The 18,315-nt window shown below is 37.0% G+C and overlaps 1 protein-coding gene and 1 long non-coding RNA gene across 4 annotated transcripts; both read left to right on the top strand.

The window, feature by feature from the left end:
- Nucleotides 1–2,461: 2,461 nt before the first annotated feature.
- On the top strand, nt 2,462–10,189 carry ndufa7 (NADH:ubiquinone oxidoreductase subunit A7). Of its 2 annotated transcripts, none has more exons than NM_001003436.2 (4): nt 2,462–2,674; nt 3,475–3,524; nt 6,085–6,222; nt 10,059–10,189. In NM_001003436.2, exons 1-4 carry the CDS (start codon nt 2,624–2,626, stop codon nt 10,132–10,134), a joined length of 315 nt encoding a protein of 104 aa, NP_001003436.1. In that variant the 5' UTR covers nt 2,462–2,623; the 3' UTR covers nt 10,135–10,189. The 2 variants fall into 2 exon arrangements, 1 of the variants encoding a protein (NP_001003436.1); XR_015496999.1 differs by lacking the exon at nt 10,059–10,189 and adding an exon at nt 7,435–9,293 and having other exon boundaries at nt 2,609–2,674; nt 6,085–6,438.
- An 830-nt stretch (nt 10,190–11,019) lies between these two features.
- pimr185 (Pim proto-oncogene, serine/threonine kinase, related 185) lies at nt 11,020–17,765 on the top strand. 2 transcript variants are annotated; one of them, XR_015498444.1, is made up of 8 exons: nt 14,024–14,387; nt 14,458–14,625; nt 15,688–15,782; nt 15,878–15,928; nt 16,018–16,396; nt 16,485–16,658; nt 16,770–16,928; nt 17,225–17,765. It is a non-coding gene; the product is annotated as a Pim proto-oncogene, serine/threonine kinase, related 185 (long non-coding RNA). The 2 variants fall into 2 exon arrangements; XR_015498443.1 differs by having other exon boundaries at nt 11,020–14,625.
- Nucleotides 17,766–18,315: the final 550 nt, after the last annotated feature.

Here is an 18,315-nt window from a genome sequence, read left to right on the forward strand (position 1 = left end):
GCCATTTCAAGGTCAATATTATTAGCCCCTTTAAGCTATATATTTTTTGATAGTCCACAGAACAAACCATCGTTATACAATAACTTGCCTAATTACCGTAACCTGCCTAGTTAACCTAATTAATCTAGTTAAGCCTTTAAATGTCACTTTAAGCTGAAGTGTCTTGAAAAATATCTTGTAACAATATTTTATGTCACCATGGCAAAGATAAAAGAAATCAGTTATTAGAAATGAGTTACTGAGCTACAACTGTACATACATAAGAGCCTACTTAATAAATAAATGATTGAATGAATGAACGAACGAACAAACTAACTAACGAACGTATGAATGAATTCTGGCAATGGCAGAAATTTGAAAGTGAATGGGCTTTAGGGAAATGAGTTGGACTTCAGCACTAAAAACATTTTACAAAATAATAAGAATACATTATTATAATTTCTTTCTATGATGAGGTGTCTTTTTTGCACCATGGCTGCACTAATCAAAAATACAACAAAACAAGAAGATTTTACAGTTTTTCCCAGTCGCTTTAGTGCATTTCTCACAACACCAGTGCATTTCTGCACAACAGTTAATGCATTTCTCAAAACAATTAGTACAAACTGCAAAACCTAGCTGATAAACTGCAAAAGCGCGTCACATGCTCAAAATGGATAGTTCATTCCTCAAAAGCAAGTATTCATGACAATCAAAGTGTCAGTGTCATCAAAATGAAAAGTCCTGCCACCATTGTTTATGAACAAGATAGTCAAATGGCTTAGTCATGTTTTCATTATGAGTTTACTCTGGACATTTTTTCAATGCAAAAAAGTCAGATGTTGGTGACACTTCCTGAAAATGCTCAAGACAGCACTATAGACTATTTGCACAGCCATTTGAAAACTACAGCAAAGTTAGACATCACTGCATTTAGTGAGGTATCTGAGTACAAGACACTGAATATGTATGTTTCACATTTTTACTGCAGATGCTTGTTGCAATTCTAATTTATTCACAGCATTGTGCAAAAGAATAAACACACCCTTATTTTCAACAAGCATAAGCTTTCTTTGGGTAGAGCTGTGCACAACTGTAAACAATATTGCAGAACATATTGGTACTGAGCCTACAACATACACAGGTTTGTAAATCATTTATGAAATTGTTCAATTTAGAAGACATTTTCAGAAAAATAAAGATTAAAAATGTTTAATATAAAATTTGCTAGACAGATTTTGACAACTAGTTCAACATTTTTGTATGTAATGACTCAAGTAATGAAATGAGAACTATTAGTTTTATATGGGATGACTATTCAGCATTTACAAGTTTAGTTCATTTTGACTGACATGACATAAGCAAATGATAATGTTATAAATAGCAGAGAGTTGTCTGAAAGCAATTGATGTATGTCCGAAAGCATTTGCAATTTGTTAAAAAGGAATGAGAAACTGCTACTAGGATGTGCACAAATGACTAATTGTTTTAAGAAATGCATTAACTGTTGTGCAAATGTAAATAGTGTTGTGAGAAATGCACCAAAGCGACTGAGAAAAACTGTAGTGAGACATCTCAGTACAAGACACTGAATATGTATGTTTCACATTTTTACTGCAGATGCTTGTTTCAATTCTAATTTATTCACAGCATTGTGCAAAAGAATAAACACACCCTTATCTACAACAAACATAAACTCCCTTTGGATAGAGCTGAGCACAACTGTAAACAATATTGCAGAACATATTGGAATTGAACCTACAACATACACAGGTCTGTAAATCATTCATCAAATTTTTCAATTTTAAAGACATTTTCAGGAAAATAAAGATTTAAATTTGGTTTTATAAAATTTGCTAGACAGATTTTGACAACTGGTTCAACATTTTTGTATGTAATGACTCGAGTAATGCAATGAGGACTATTAGTTTTATATGGAATGACTATTCAGCATTCACAAGTTTAGTTCATTTTGACTGACATGACATAAGCAAATGATAATGTTATAAACAGCAGAGAGTTGTCTGAAAGCAATTGATGCATGTCCATAAGCATTTGCAGTTTGTTTGAAAGAATGAGAAACAGCTACTAGGATGTGCACAAACGACTAATTGTTTTGAGAAATGCATTAACTGTTGTGCAAATGTAAACAGTGTTGTGAGAAATGCACCAAAGCGACTGAGAAAAACTGTATGATTTCTTTTGTTATTTTCTTTTATTAAAGCTTTTATTTTTATGTATTTTAGCATATATTTTAAAATGTAATTTAATCTTGGAATCATTTCACCAGTCCTCAGTGCATTAACTGTTGTGCAGAAATGCACTGGTGTTGTGAGAAATGCACCAAAGCGACTGAGAAAAACTGTAAAATGATGGTCATTTGATAAATTGACTGGGCAGTTATCTGCGTTCGATACGACAGGTGGCGCTTTACTCCGTTTCTGTCGCAGAAACAGTCCATGACTGAACCAGAGAATAAGAACATCCGGTCCGCTGGTCATTTCCCTGCTACAGTACAGTCAATAATCTGATCCACGATCAGTTTACGTCCGTAAATTCTTTTTATCGGCATAAGGTTTGGTTTAGTCAGAACTGATTCTGCATCAGCTTCACAGTGAACGGCAATTTCACCTTGACATCAAGTATGGCGACGGCTACGAAAATTATCCAGAGGCTGAGGAATTATCTGTCAGGGGTGAGAAAAAGACGATTTGGTTGTTTATCAGTCGAGCAGTATAAGACGCACGAAATCCAACGTTTCGATATAATGTGAAAAAGGATGGAAATACATGTGTAAATGACTGTTATAGCGAGCTTGCATTTCAGCCAGTCTTTACTGGTTGTTTTCATGTCTAGATAGCTTGACATTTCGTTCATCATTATTGAAGTAAAGCTGGTTATATATTTATAGAGGTAAAGTTGGTTTTATATTGAGATATTCAGACTTTCTCCTTAATAATAGAATTTTAGAAAAGTATTGTTTACAAATTCTAAATAGGGAAATCATATTAGCAGCAAATGACTATCAAAGCACAGCATTGTTCACAGTGAATTAGATAGTGTTATTGTTGTTTACAAGTCATACTTGCATGCTAATTCCGATCGAATATTCAAAGTAACATGGTAAACAATATATAGACTTCTAAATGAACAAATGTGCAAAGATAAAACCAATTTTACCTCTATTTTATATTTGCACAGTTGAACTGTAACTTCTTAATATCATTTCAGTAAAGTAATCTTTGCAAATTCGAAGCAGTGAGATCATATTAGCTGCCAAAGACTGTCAAAGTACAACATTGTTCACAGTCAGTGAAACAGTGCTAATGTTGTTTTGAAGGCATATACACATGCTATTTCAGACCAAACATTCAAAGTAATGCACCATAAGTGAATACTATTCTAAAATGAGTGAATGTGCAAATTTAAAACCAACTACACCCTAATTTAATAATGTAGTAAATCAACATTCATTTTTTTTCCGTTTCTTAACAGCAAGATCTCCAATCGAAACTTCAACTTCGATACACTGAAGTTGCAAAAAGGTACCTATAACGTTACTTCTTTAAAGCATCTCACTGATATCAACAATGTGTATAAGTCCTTCTTTGTTACAATGATATTATTAAAGTATGTATAATTTAACTATTTGAATAATGGTTCATTTAATGTTTTGAATTAATTCAAATTCACAGTATGTCTGATATTTTTTTTTCTTCTGGAGAAAGTCTTATTTGTTTTTATTTCATCCATCCATCCCTCTCTCTCTCTCTCTCTCTCTCTCTCTGTCTCTCTCTCTCTTTCTCTCCCTCGCTCTCTCGCCATGCATCCATCCATCTATCTGGCCATCCATCTATCCATCCATCTCTCTCTCTCTCTCGCTTGCCATGCATCCATCCATCCATCCATCCATCCATGTCCCATCTCATGCCTGTCTGGCCATCTGTCTGAACATCCATCCATCCATCCATCTCTCTCTCTCTCTCTTGCCATGCATCCATCCATCCATCCATCCATCCATCCATCTATCTCTCTCTCAGTGTCTCTCTCTTGCCATGCATCCATCTATCCATCCATCTATCTCTCACTCTCTCTCTCTCGCCATGCATCCATCCATCTATCTCTCTCTGTGTCTCTCTTTTGCCATGCATCCATCCATCCATCCATCTCTCACTCTCTCTCTCTCTCGCCATGCATCCATCCATCCATCCATTCATCTATCTATCCATCTATCTATATATATATTTATAGGTCGGCATAGATTAATCTTTTAAATCTAGATTAATCTTGGAATTAATCTAGATTAAAATGGCTCATTTGAATTCTGCCGAATTGAGAATAGTGTAACGCCAATGAGTGTGTGTGTGTGTGTGTGTGTTTTATAAATAAATTAAAGTTGAATATTACATGGTTATAACTGAATTAATTATCAAATTAATTACCCATGCATTTTTGAAAACTCCAGGGGCCTCATGTATCAACGCTGCGTACGCAAAAAAAACTTTGCGTACGCCAGGTTTCACGCTCAGAATCGCTCACGTTTGGATTTACTAACAATGAAATGAACGTGGGAATCTGCGCAGCTCCACGCCAACTTCATGCCTGGCGTACGCACATTTCTTGTGCGTGTCTGTTTTATTTCCATTGGCGACTCCTAGAGGCAGTTGTGTTAAATTGCACTCTACAAAGTGTCTTTGAGCCTTGCAATGGCAGCTGTATGGGACAGGTTTATCCGCATGTCTAGCAGGTTTATAAGGTTTCCATACCATACAGTTGACCAGCCAAACATTAACGCCCAATTTGCAGCGGTCGCCGGTTTGCCCAGTGTAATCGGAGCGATCTACTGCACACCCATTGCTGTAAAGGCGCCATCTGAAGATGAATTTGCATATGTGAATCAGAAACATTTCCATTCAATAACTGTGCAAATAAAAAATGATGCACAGACTTATTAATGATTTCTACTTGTCTTCCTCGTGATGAAGACTATAGGCAAAATCTGATATGCAGCGGGGAAAAAAAAAGAATGAGTCAATCAGACGCTGGATTTGAACCGAGTTCATGCTCGAATGTGTCAAAACATGTTGCCATGCGTTTTACGAGCTACGCCACTCATGCTGTTAAAGACGCTGCAACATTTTACACCTATAAATCATACTATTTCTTATTTAATCCACTCAGTTCGATGTTCAGACTTAACTGTGTTAACCGCATCAGCTAAACTCTCCCACTCTATTTTTTTATTTTGTTATTAATTTCGGAGAACAAACTTGCAAATAACACCGCTTTTCTCCGGTCTACCTCCGAAAGCAGCACGTCCAATTCACATTCTGTTTAAAGTTTCTCTTTTTCTTTGCTCTTGCCATTGCTTTTTCGTTGGGTTTTGCCAAAGTAGAGTCATTAGCATATTCATACGGGAGAGGAGGCAGGGAGGGGTTTTGCGCTAGTGCATGTTGCGCTCAGTTTCACGTTCATTCGGATGTACAAAGAAAATATGTGTGGGATTCCGCGTACGCAGTGTTTCGTACAGCGAAATTTTTTAGCTTTGTGTGTACGCAATGTTTTAGTATGATTTCAACGCAAGTCTTCGTACATGAGGCCCTTGTTTGGTAAATCCTGACTTAAAGTAGTTTAATACACGTAACCTTACTGATAACAAGAAGGCATTTTCTTTCACTTTTGAGGAAAAATAAATAAATGTGACAAATAAGGTAATCCAAAAGTAATCTAAAAGTAATCCAGAATGTAGTCTGAGCCATGCGGAATCTAGATTGTTTCTAACTCCATTGTTTATTCTGTAATTTGTAATCTACAATTAGACCACAATTTCAAGCAATTTACCTAGCAGTGACTTCAAAATCAAATCTTCCCTAAAATGCACCAAGAAAGGTCACACAAAATGACTTTTGGCATAACATAAGGAGCCTTTTGATCTAATTTCGAGTGTGTATTCATCTTTTTATGTGGTTTGGAAGACATAGTCTAAAAAAATTTAAAAAACTTTAGCTAGCCTATAACCTTTGCATCATGCTGAATATACACTTTATATAACAACCTTGCAATAATTAATCCATGGTTAATATTTGTGCATTGCGGTAACGATAGGACTCAGCCACCACCGAAGCTTCCTGTTGGACCCAGTCATAAATTTGCAAACAACTACTACTGTACGAGAGATGGACGCAGAGAGATGGTTCCACCGACTGTGATCATGTCTTCACAGAAAGCTCTGACAGCTGGAAGGTGGGTTGGCATCGATTAAAGCTAATCATTTTACAATATAAATGCATTAACTGAAAGTACTGACATGTATGAAACAATCACTAGCTAGGTTTTGAATACATAGTTACCTTAAAGGGTCACGAAACACCAAAACACATTTTGTGAGCTGTTGACAGTCGTATATGTGTCCCACACTGCTAAAAACACTATTAGGACACCTATATTTCACTAAAAAGTGTAAATTGGTTGTTTTTGCGTTATTTCAAGCAAATTCGTACTTCCGGTTTGAAACTAATTTTTGAAGCTGCGTCACGGCCATGACATAATAGCGTTGTATTCTAGCGTGCAGACTGGGCGTCTGTGCCAGAGTGTGTCTAATTACGTCTTACAGTGTGTTGCATTAATGCATGAGTAAGGCTTGGTTCAAACCAATCAGCGCGCTCTATTGTGCAACTTCATTAATATTCATTACTGTCAGAGTGTAGACGGCAAAGACGCCACGTTGTGTTGGCAAAACAAGCGTGAAGTGTTGCTTTTATAGTTTGCTGCAGTTAAGTTTTGTTTTCATTTTCTCTCTGTGAGAGCGCAGACTCACGCGTGGATTAACAGTGTACGCGACGCGCGACAACAATAACTTACGTGTCTAAGGAGGATTATTGTTTACCTGAGAGCTGTTCTCATCTGCAAACGCTGAGATCCAGATTCGCTTGTAGTATTCTCTCCATAAAGACGCGGCTCTAGTTGCTGGTGATTGTCCTGTCTCTACAGATTTGGTAAGTGAGCGACCAGTGCTCTTTGTTTATTCAGTTCGTATTTTATTCGTATCAAACAAACTATTGCACCGAGTGTAAACAAGTTAGCACTTAACAGTTACAACCAAACTATAACCTCGTGTTGGATTTTGTGACCGGAATAACACACGCGGCTTTCTGACGCTACCTGCTGTGTGCATCTAAGTTTCCGGGAAATGCGGAGGGTTTTTTTTTCTCTCATTTGCCGTGCGGTATCAAACATTGCATGAAAAATACACGCTTAGAGCAGCACCTCGAATCAAATATCACGTTTGTCGGGAGGGACATGAATAAATTCCCTGAATGAAAGAGCCAAACTGCAGTTAAAGTCCACCATTTAATAATTTGGCAAATAATTCGACTACAGATGTCCATGTAAACACAGTCACATTGTCCGCTGTGGTTGTGTGTTTTGACTCTGAAATTCAGCGCGCCCAAATAGACACTCCCATACCAAGCCGCTTTTCTTCCTCCGACACTCCCCCCTAAACAGAGCTGGACACGCCCACTTTTCTGACTTTTTCCAAAGTAGAGGTGTGAAAACACACTGCTGAAACGAGGGGGTTTCATGGCCCTTTAAATGCAGTATTGTGTTGTCTTTGTGCTTCATATCTAATCAGTGATTTAGATTAGAACCTCCGTCTTGACTAAAACAAATGTCGAAAACAAACAAATGTATTCATGTTTCTGGTTTGTTTTGTGAAGATCCTTCATTCTTTTTCATTACCAGCCAAATCGCATACTTATGCACTATTCTACGCCATTTGTAGTATAAATAGTGTAAGAAGTGCATTCACATTGAAAACTCTAAATAATAAGTGCACTTTAATTACCCGGATGATGCACTTATTTAACCTGTAAAATGAAGTGTGTACTGTTGGACACTTCACACACTCAACGACCACAGCTTTGCTCATGTAGTGGAAGGGGCGGAGCTATCGGGTGCACATGTTAGATAACTTTATTTATTTTGGATTGTGAAAGCAGAATTCTCTTACAAGAGTGATTATAGCGCCTCCTGATGGTGAATGCGTTTATACTCCAGCGTGTGTTATTTGAGTTTGGTCATTTATTTTATTTATTTGGGAACTGTCAAACATCATCAGGGAAACGGTTTGAATTTCAGTCTAGAAAAAAAACATTAGTGCTCCATTTGGGGTGACACTACATACATATACTATGCTGTTGAGTGTGTAAGTACAGTGCATAGTGTGCCATTTGGGATGCAGCTATAGGGTGCACTTACACTAGGCTATCCAAACTGCGTTTCTCGGTTCGTTTGACCTGGCAGGCCCGTAGCCATCCTGGTAAAACATGTGGTTCTTTTATTCTTAAAAAGTGGACCTTTTTGCAGTTATAGGCCTCATTTAGGCTACTATTTAATTATTAGATTTAAATACTGCATTTTATGCACTGTTTTAGCTGAAATAGATTGTTGGATGGCTATCATAATCAAAAAAATTCATGGATAACAACAAAAGCCAAAATAGGATTCAGATTAGGTTTAATATTGTCCACTTTTGGTGCTTCACCAAAGATTTAAAATTAAAATTTACTTGTAGAATCTTTTCTCTATGTGTGGTTTGTTCATAAACTAATTTCGAGAGGATCACGTGCTTACGATCAACACGGCTGGCTCCTTATTAGCTCCGTAATCTGCCCCATTAGATGATTACTGAAGCATTATAAATAATCTAATCTATAAATAATCTAAATGAAGCAAAATAAAGAATGAAGTTTTTCACTCCAGTTATCTTTGTCTTGAAGCTGATGGCACAAACTGTGGTAAAAATAAATGATGAGAAAACGTTTCACAACTGACTCGCATGTTATTGTTTATCCTTAGAGCTTAAAGCAGAAATGGGTCTACATTACATGATATACAGTGGGTATGGAAACTATTGAGACCCCTTTAAATTTTTCACTCTTTGCTCTATTTGCTACAATCATTTAAGTCCATTTTTTCTCATTAATGTACACACGGCACTCCAGAAAAACACAGAACTGTGGACATTTTTGCAGATTTATTAAAAAAGGAAAATAGCACATGGTCCTAAGTATTCAGACCCTTTGCACAGTAGTAGAAGCACTCATTTGAGTCTTTTTGGGAAAGATGCAACACGTTTTTCACACCTGGATTTGGGCATCCTCCGCCATTCCTTCTTGCAGATCCTCCAGTTCTGTCAGGTTGGATGGTAAACATTAATAGACAGCCATTTTAGTTCTCTCTAGAGATGCTCAATTAATGTTTTAGTGGAAATGGAGGTTTCCTGAGTTAAATATCTGCAGTGTCTGAATACTTAAAACCATTAAAAATGATGCAGGGTTCAACACTAAGGATTTTTTCTACTGGTCCGATCGGGCCAGTGGTTCAGATTTTTACTTGCCCTACCAAATTTTCACTGGCCCCACCAAAAAAAAGGGAAGTTAATAGCTATTTTTTGCCACATATTTTAAATAATCCAGAATTTCAATACTTAAAAACATGTTAATAAAAGTGTTTTCCAAACAAAAAGAGCAGGGGAAAATGTGGAGGTATTTTATTGTGGTTCGAAATTATTTAACAAAAGGTGGCTGACTTGTCAAACTGATGGCAAACCGTGCAAAACATCACTTTTTTCATTTTTTTTATCACTTTTGTTTGTCGCATTGTTCACACGTAAATGTCTGCTTCCAAGACGTTAGAAACAGACCTTTTGTTTTAGCCTTATAATTTGATGTTTCTGCCATGTTGCTGTTTCTTCGCTGTACTGGCTGTTACCAGGTTACGGAAAAAAATAGCATGCTCAAAACATCAAATCAGATAAGAGGAACCAAAAAGCAATATGGTGTTAACGACATCACAGAGAAGGCAGTATTTAAAGACTAAACTTTAAATGCACGCAAATAGTTGCAGACCAATTAAATGTTGCAGTGGCAGCACTGTCCCAATCGGGCCAGTAATTATCCTGTCTACTGTCCCAAGCGTCTCTCACGCTGGCCCTGGGCCACCGGGCAGTCCTTATTGTTGAGCCCTGTGATGATAACCTTGTCATAAATATCTTTGCTTTGCTCTTCTGTTTACAGTGAAGCTTCTGGAAAACCCAAACACCAGGTTGTACCAGGGCAGCAACTGAAGGAACTTCCAGTTACTCTCGACTAGATTTCTTCTGTAAAATATGTATAATTCTTAATAAAGTATGTGTATAGACGAGAAACATATTCAGTGTACTCTTTCTGTTTGTTAGCAATTTTTTCCTGCTTTCATGTTCATTTCTAAACCCAGCAAACTCGTGTTAATTTGGCAAAAATAAGTACCTGCTGATCACTAATGTGAACTGGCCTTCTGAAATATTAAATCTGATCTAAAGGGAAAATAACTCAATTAGTCCTCTACTGTATTTAAAATCTAATTGATTGGGAGACAGCAATGTGTGAGGGCCAATGGGGTGTAGTCATCTGTGCGTTCTAACAATATTGGAGTACCTCAAATAATTCTGACTTCAACTGTATTTATGATTTTAAAAGTGAACTGTAAACCACTTCCTCAAATTTAGTAACATAATTGGAATATTAAAAAAGGTATGTAAAACAAATAGTGTTCTGTAATAAAATGACATCCAACAAACATATTGGACCTGTATTATTTCCCCAGATCAGTTTTCCACAATATTTTGAGAAGGTAAACATCAGTGAGTGCATCAGTGCATGTTCCTACCTTCTGTATTAATTGCATTGTTGTCCTTGGTGTGACAAGATGAATTCTCAAATCATACGGTCGATACTGAAAACAAAAGAGTGTCCAGGAGAATTTTCTGAAAAACAGAAAAAAAAACACACTCATGGATCATCCAGGCTAATATTTAAGAGGGTTTTCATTTTAATATACGATATTATTTGGTCTTGTGAAGCATATAAAACATCTATGATATGAAATTGCTTATTCAAGACAGTACTCAATATTATATAATGCAATATCTATGTATTGTATACAGTTGAAGTCAGAGTTATTAGCCCCCCTTTGATTTTTTTTCTTCTTTATTATATATTTCCTAAATGTTTAACAGAGCAAGGAAATTTTCACAGTATGTCTGATAATATTTTTTCTTCTGGAGAAAGTCTTATTTGTTTTATTTCGGCTAGAATAAAAGCAGTTTGGAATTTTTTAAACACCATTTTAAGGTCAAAATGATTAGCCCATTTAAGCTATATATATTTTTAAATTGTCTACTGAACAAACCATCATTATACAGTGACTTGACTAATTACCCTAACCTGCCTAATTAAGCTAGTTAACCCTTAAATGTCACTTAAATCTGTATAGAAGTGTCTTGAAAAATATCTAGTCAAATAGTATTACATTTTTCACATTTAGAAGTTAAATCATATTTGTATTTCTCCTCATTTTGTGAATATGAACTGTCGAATCTACAAAATTTCATCTACGTTAACTGGCAATTATAGTTTTTAATCATGCGTAATCAACAAACAATGAAACATTAATATGAAAGTAGGCCTAATCACTTCACTTTTCCATCTAAAATGTTCTAATGTAAAATACTTTTAGATGTTGCTGCAATTCGATTTCCACCTAATTAAATTTAACTACTAATATTTTGCATTTCAAAGACAAATTTTTCTTATTGTTTTCAAAACATACATTTTTATATTGTGCATTTTGGTGTGTCTGATATTGTGCTCTTCATTATTTTAGTTTTTTTTTGCCAAGCCACACATGCAAGACAAAACAATCAACTCTCCTCTGATGAACACGACAGACTGACCTCTACTGGACACAGACCTGAATTGACCAGCAGCATTCAACATAATAGCATAATTATTAACATAATACTGTCATATCAAGCCATACACTGCAGTATGCTGCAAACTACTGTCAGCTCCTAATACAGTCACACATGAATGACATGCAAAAACAATCAGTATTATCAGGACAGGATCCGTTTCCAGTAAGCAGGAAAATCCCCTATAAAATGAGATTTATACATTAACTGAAATATAATAATAAAAATGTTTTCCACTGATGTACGGTTTGATAAGATAATATTTAGCCAAGATATATGACAATCTGAGAGTGTAAAAAAACTAACTCTGAAAAATTGAAACAGAGAAAAACGCCTTTAAAGTTGTCAAAATGACATTGGAACGCACATTACTAATCTAAAAAAACAACAACTAAGTTTTGATTTATTTACACTAGAAAATGTCCTCAAAATCCAATATTTACTTAATATTCTAATGGTTTTTGGCATTAAACAAACCTCAGTTTGGACCCATACAATAAATTATTGGTTTTTGCTGTGCAATGCAAGAGTTTTGTGCTTGCGCAATTTTGTAATGACCCTTTTGTGCTATATATACAAAATATACTAAATATAGGCAAGGCAAGTTTATTTATATAGCACAATTCATACACAGTGGTAATTCAAAGTGCTTTACATAAACAGGAATGAAAAAGACAAGTGTAACAAATTTTTTTTTTTAATTATTAAAACTGATAGAAACAGATAAAAATGTCTTATAAAAGAATGTCAAAGAAGAGAAAGACACAATAGTGTGATCTGTGGGACGTAGCACAGTGCTCATTCAGTAAAAGCACAGCTAAACAGATGTGCCTAATGTTGGAGCACATCTAATCATTTCTGGAAGCTGATTTCCCTATTATAGGGGATAGTATTATGTAATATCCCCTATTATAGCCCAATTCTTGTTTCTTTATATATATATGCTTCCCCTGGGTTCTATTTTTAGAAAACATGGTCTGTCTTTCCATTGTTATGCAGATGACACTCAAATTTACCTGCGATTAAACTGAGTTCAAGTGGACTGGAGACTCTTATGTCTTGCCTGTCGGATGTGAAAGCCTGGTTATCTTTGAACTTTGTAGATTTTAATGAGAGTAAAACTGAAACAATTGTGTTCGGCTTATTAATTCAAATTATTCTAGGACACCACCAGTAAATCTTAGTGAATTGGGTCTTGTGAAAGAATGTCATTATTCATATACTGAATAAAATTTCACCTCACTTATTAATCAAACATATTTAAGTTTTCAGTGTTTTAGAGAAATTGATAGAATTTTGCCTCATATAATAATCTATGATGGGCTATTTCAACAAAGATGTTATTCTCAAAGAAAACCTCCATGTGCAAGCATTGGCATCTGTTTAAATACACACAATGAGTCTAAGTTGGCTTTACTTTTAGGCTATATGTACATACAAACACTGATTTTACAAAACAAAGAGTCTTTTGAATTATTTCAGTGTTTATCTTTAAGTGTTTATCTTTTCCTATGCATGATTATATGAACCATTATGAGTTTGGCAGAGGAGTCAATTTTATATAAACTTATCATTACTATTATTAATATTTAAGATGCAGATCAGAGCAAACTGTTTACCACTATTTAATAATGTAATAAAATTAAATATAGCTAACATAGCTCTTTAAAATACAGCCAATATCTACATTTTCTATCAATCGCTGTTTTCTTTTGAATTGTGCTCTGCACTGAGCTGTATGCAAATTAGCCATGACGTCAAACGTTCGAAAGTTCCATCGTAGCCGTAGAAATGATGTGGAATGACATTCTTTCACAAATCCTCGCTTGACTTGCACTGTATCATTGTAGATCTGCGTTTTATGTCAGATTTATTCAGTTTTCAGTTCAAGAAATCTAAAATAATGGGGCGAGTTAGAAAGAAAGTAAAACAGTTCTGTAACTGGGCCTTTTCTCGGAAATCCGGGAAGACCCAGAGGGACCAGAGCTCAAACGAGGGCGACCTCGATGAGCAGAGATGTTATGATGGCGAAGCCGGACCAAGCAACGCCGCGTTCATCTCTTACATGTGTACTGGAGCTGATGCTATACCAAGCCCAGTACCACAGAAAGCAGAGAAGAAACTTAAGAGGTTCTGGAAATGGTTTTCTCGGAAATTCAAGAAAACTAGAACCAGAGCCCCACAGAGCCAGCCGAGCAGCCCACAGCCCCAGAGATCCCCTGGTGGTGAAGCTGCGTGTGTGTCGCCGAGGACAGTTCATGACGAGCCGGTCAACAGGTGCGTGTCTATCCAGACCCCTGTGAAGACCCCGTCAACAGAAACTGAACGGCACGACGACACTGAATGCTGGGACTGTCCTGTGTCTTCTCTAACTACTGCAGAAAACGGCGAATCTGACCGCGCTTCAGTGCACAGTAGGCACTCTTGTGCGTCTTCGCCTGGCACCCCGAATGTTAGCGAATCGGACGGCGCTTCAGTGTTTAGTTGGCACTCTTGTGCGTCTTCGCATGGCACCCCGGATGTTAGCGAATCTGACCGCGCATCAGTGTTAAGTTGGCACTCTTGTGCGTCTTCGCTTGGCACCGGGGGGATCAGCGAATCTGACCGCGCTTCAGTGCACAGTAGGCACTCTTGTGCGTCTTCGCCTGACACCCCGAATGTTGGCGAATCTGACCGCGCTTCAGTGCACAGTAGGCACTCTTGTGCGTCTTCGCTGACCGCTGACAACCACAACGATGAGGAAAATGCTTCCAGCGAGGACTCCATCAAGTCCGAGGAAAGCACCCCTATCTCACTGTTCGACGTTTTTTGGAAGACAGAAAAGAACCCACCATTGAATTTGGACGGGACAGGTCAGTTTATTAAGTGTTTCCCCTCAAAAGTATATTATACTTACACATACTATAAAGCATTCCAAAACTAAATAATGCAGGCTACTTCTTACTCCGCTGCAATTAAATATAATTACCTAGGGTGAAGTAGAGATAGTGGGTGTAAGTGGACATATTATCAAGTATTTCAATGTATTTATGCATATTTTATTCATAAGGGGGAATGAGATGTTTTAAAGATTCAAAGTTTTTACGTTTTTTTCCAAGCATTGCACTTAAAATATCTATATGAATGGACTTATCACTGTTTACTTTATCTGATTTATTTTGTGAATAAAGGCCCGGATTTATATATCAGCAAGTATATTTTAAGTAGCCTATTTGAGTTTGTTTAGACCATTGAACTTGACTCATTCATGCCAAGCTATAAAACATTCAACTGACTATTTACCATAATATGGCTACAGTTAGGGCTGCTCAATTGTTATCACAACAATAGTGTCTCTGCAATATCCTTATCACAGAAAGGTGAGCTTAAGGCCTCAGAGCGGAGATGAAAAGGAATAGTCATGGCTGGAGTGAGAACCTAACAACAGCAATTATCAAATCAGAACATTTGCTGATATATATATAAAAGCAGTATAACATCTTCTAATGTTTATTTTAATATGAAAATTACATAAATACATTAAAAATAGCTAGTAAACAGTCTAGGCAGATTTATTGCAGGAAATATTGTTATGAATATTTCACAACATCATATATTTTTACAGAATTGTGCAACCCTAGCTAGAGGAAATGTAAGAGAAATAAAGATAAGACAACTGTTATAAGAAAATGTTAAGGAGTAAACGTACAGTTTATTCTTTCTTCAGGAATGTATTCAAGGTAAAGTTGGGGTTTAAACTGTAATTAAGTACAAATCCTCAGAAATAATACTTCAGCGCAGTAATGAAATATTAGAGGCCTGATATCTTAGTAATAGTTTGTTACAAAAATGCTTCTAAAGCAGTCTTCAATCAGATTTGTGATGGTTTACGCTATAAATGTACTTCATTGTTTGTTTCATTGATTTATTTACAGGTAACGTCAACCAGAAATACAAAGTCTTTCATCTAATAGGCAATGGATCGTTTGGAGAGGTCTTCAGTGGGATTCGTGTATCGGATTTCCGAAAGGTTTGTGCTTTCATTGTACTTTCTTCCAATTTAAATTTGACAATTGTTACATGACTGATCGTGTGGATTAACTGTCGCTTTCTCTTGGTCAACAGGTGGCAATCAAATACGTGAAAAAGACTAAAGAAATGAAAACCATCAAGATTGTAAGTACACACTCACACGAAATTGTTAAACAGTCTCCACTTCAGTTCGATCACATCTCACTGTCACATGTCTATTATCTCTCCTGCAGGCACCATCTGACAAATCTGTTCCACAAGAGGTCGGTTTGATGTATTTGATGAGCAGAGGTCCAAATGTTCCTCAAATAATACAGCTGCTGGACTGGTACGAGTCACCAGAGTATTACGTACTGGTGCTAGAGCGCCCCAGAGCGTGTGTGGACATGCGCCAGTTTATATCCTGGTATGACAACAAAATCAGCGAAGAGAATGCACGAGTGGTGACGCACCAGGTGGTCACTGCTGCAAACGCTTGCTGTGAACGGGGCGTCTACCACAGCGACATCAAGCTGGAGAACCTCCTTATCAACCCCCACACCTTGCAGATCAAACTCATAGACTTTGGTGCTGGAAGACTAATAAGCAACTTAGGCTACACAACATTCTGTGGTATGTATTATCATAAAGACAAGTTATATTGAGCCTTCCGGGCAAAGCCAATGAGATAATAACTTACTGTCCTTGCTTTTTCTTCCAGGCACAAGAGTTTACGCTCCTCCGGAGTTTTTCAAACGTGGAAGGCTCCACGCCAAGCCTGCAACAGTGTACTCTATAGGAGTACTGTTGTTCATCCTGCTGTATGGACGTTTGCCTCTAAAAGAGCTCCAGAAGATTGTCAAAAGAACCTGGAAGCCTGAAGACCTATCCAAAGGTGAGAGCATGTGGATGATGAAACAGGATCTTAAAACATGTGATCATTTAAACCAACTGTAAAGTTTGTAGCAATCTAATAACCTGACATCTCTCCCTTCTTTCTTCACAGAATGCATAGATTTGATCTGCTCGTGTCTGCAAAGTAAGCCAGACAAGCGGATTCCTCTTGAAAAGATCCTCCAACACAACTGGTTCCAATCCTTGATCCCGGAGCCAAACAACAGAAGAAACGATTAGGAAGATCGGAACTGTTCAGAAGGACATTCAGGTCAGTTTAATGACAAAAGCCCCAACATGACTCATGAAAAATACAAAATATTCAACTTGAATGTAGAATGAATGTCTCAAATGTTCACTTTTTTATAGACACGACAGAATTAATTAGTTAAGGGGCTGAATTTTGTAGTTAACCTGTTAAGTTAAATCACAAATTGTACTTAACTTTTAATCTGTGAGCTGGACAAATTGAAATTTGACTTCTTTTGCGAGTCTTGTTTCAGTTTTTGTGTTAAAATGTTCATCTTACATGAAACTAATATTGCACATTTGGTACTTTTCAACCAGACAAGAGCACTGCTGAAGAAGATCCAGGCACCTGAAAAAGACAGCACCAAGCTCCTCTTCCTCATCGAACCACTAACGCCCATCTCCTCCTTTTCATCCAGCCACTAACACCAAACTCCTCCTCTTTATCGAGCCATTAACACCAAGCTCCTCCTCTTCATCCAGCCTCTAACACTAAGCTCCTCTTTTATATTCAGCCAGGAACTCCGTCAAGCCACAAACATGGGGCAGTTTGTGGCTTTGACGAAGAGAGAAAGCTGAATGGGGCTGGTGTTTGTGGTTGCGTGAAAAGGAGGAGCTAAATGGGGCTGGTGTTTGTGGTTTCACAGAGGGGAGGAGGTAAATGGGGCCAATGTTCGTGGTTGCAGGAAAAGGAGGAGCCGTTTGCGGCAGGTGTTTATGGTTTGACGAAGAGGAGGAGCTGAATGGAGCCATCGTTTGTGTCTGGATGAAGAGAAGAAGATTTTTAATTTTTTTGAGATTGTAAATAAATGCTTGTTCTGTATGTAATGAATAAAAATGAATACTTTTCACATATAAAGTGTTTTCATTTCGTTCAATATTAACTTAACGCACTCCTATAGTTAAAGTGTTGAACTGTCCTGTCCTCACCTAGCAGTTGAGGTCGCCAAACAATGGCGTTATATTGTTTCAGGTTTTACAAAATGGCATAGTGATGCCTGTATACTTCATAACTTATTACATTTTTTGTTTAACCTTTATAGCGCTTTTTACAGTGTGGATTGTGTTAAACAGCTTAACCTAGTTCTAGTAGATCAACCGCTTCAGTCCAGTTGTCAAAGTTAAAGTTCAGTTTTGTTCAGTGTAATGTAAATGTCACTGTTGAAAGCCAAAACCTGCAAGAGCAAATCCAACGATGTGCAGCTCAACAAGTTCCAAACCAAGGAAGAAAGCGACGATAATGGCGAGGAACAAACTTCACCAATTGACTCTTTTCACATGACGTCACGTGGTGTCTGGTTTGACACCATGCAGTGTATTTTTACTTCCGCCTAAACAGAACTCCCCATATAGAACTCACCCATTATCAGCTGTATATTGACTACAGATAGGGTTAAATGGTGACTATG

This window comes from Danio rerio, chromosome 8, assembly GCF_052040795.2.
Source record: "Danio rerio strain M-AB ecotype USA chromosome 8, GRCz13ab, whole genome shotgun sequence".
Taxonomy (NCBI): domain Eukaryota; kingdom Metazoa; phylum Chordata; class Actinopteri; order Cypriniformes; family Danionidae; genus Danio; species Danio rerio.

Coding starts and splice junctions, on each gene's coding strand:
- ndufa7 (NM_001003436.2), top strand. CDS start 2,624: ATGGCGACGGCTACGAAAATTATCCAGAGGCTGAGGAATTATCTGTCA. Junction 2,675..3,474: donor TGAGGAATTATCTGTCAGGG/GTGAGAAAAAGA, acceptor GTTTCTTAACAG/CAAGATCTCCAATCGAAACT. Junction 6,223..10,058: donor AAAGCTCTGACAGCTGGAAG/GTGGGTTGGCAT, acceptor TTCTGTTTACAG/TGAAGCTTCTGGAAAACCCA.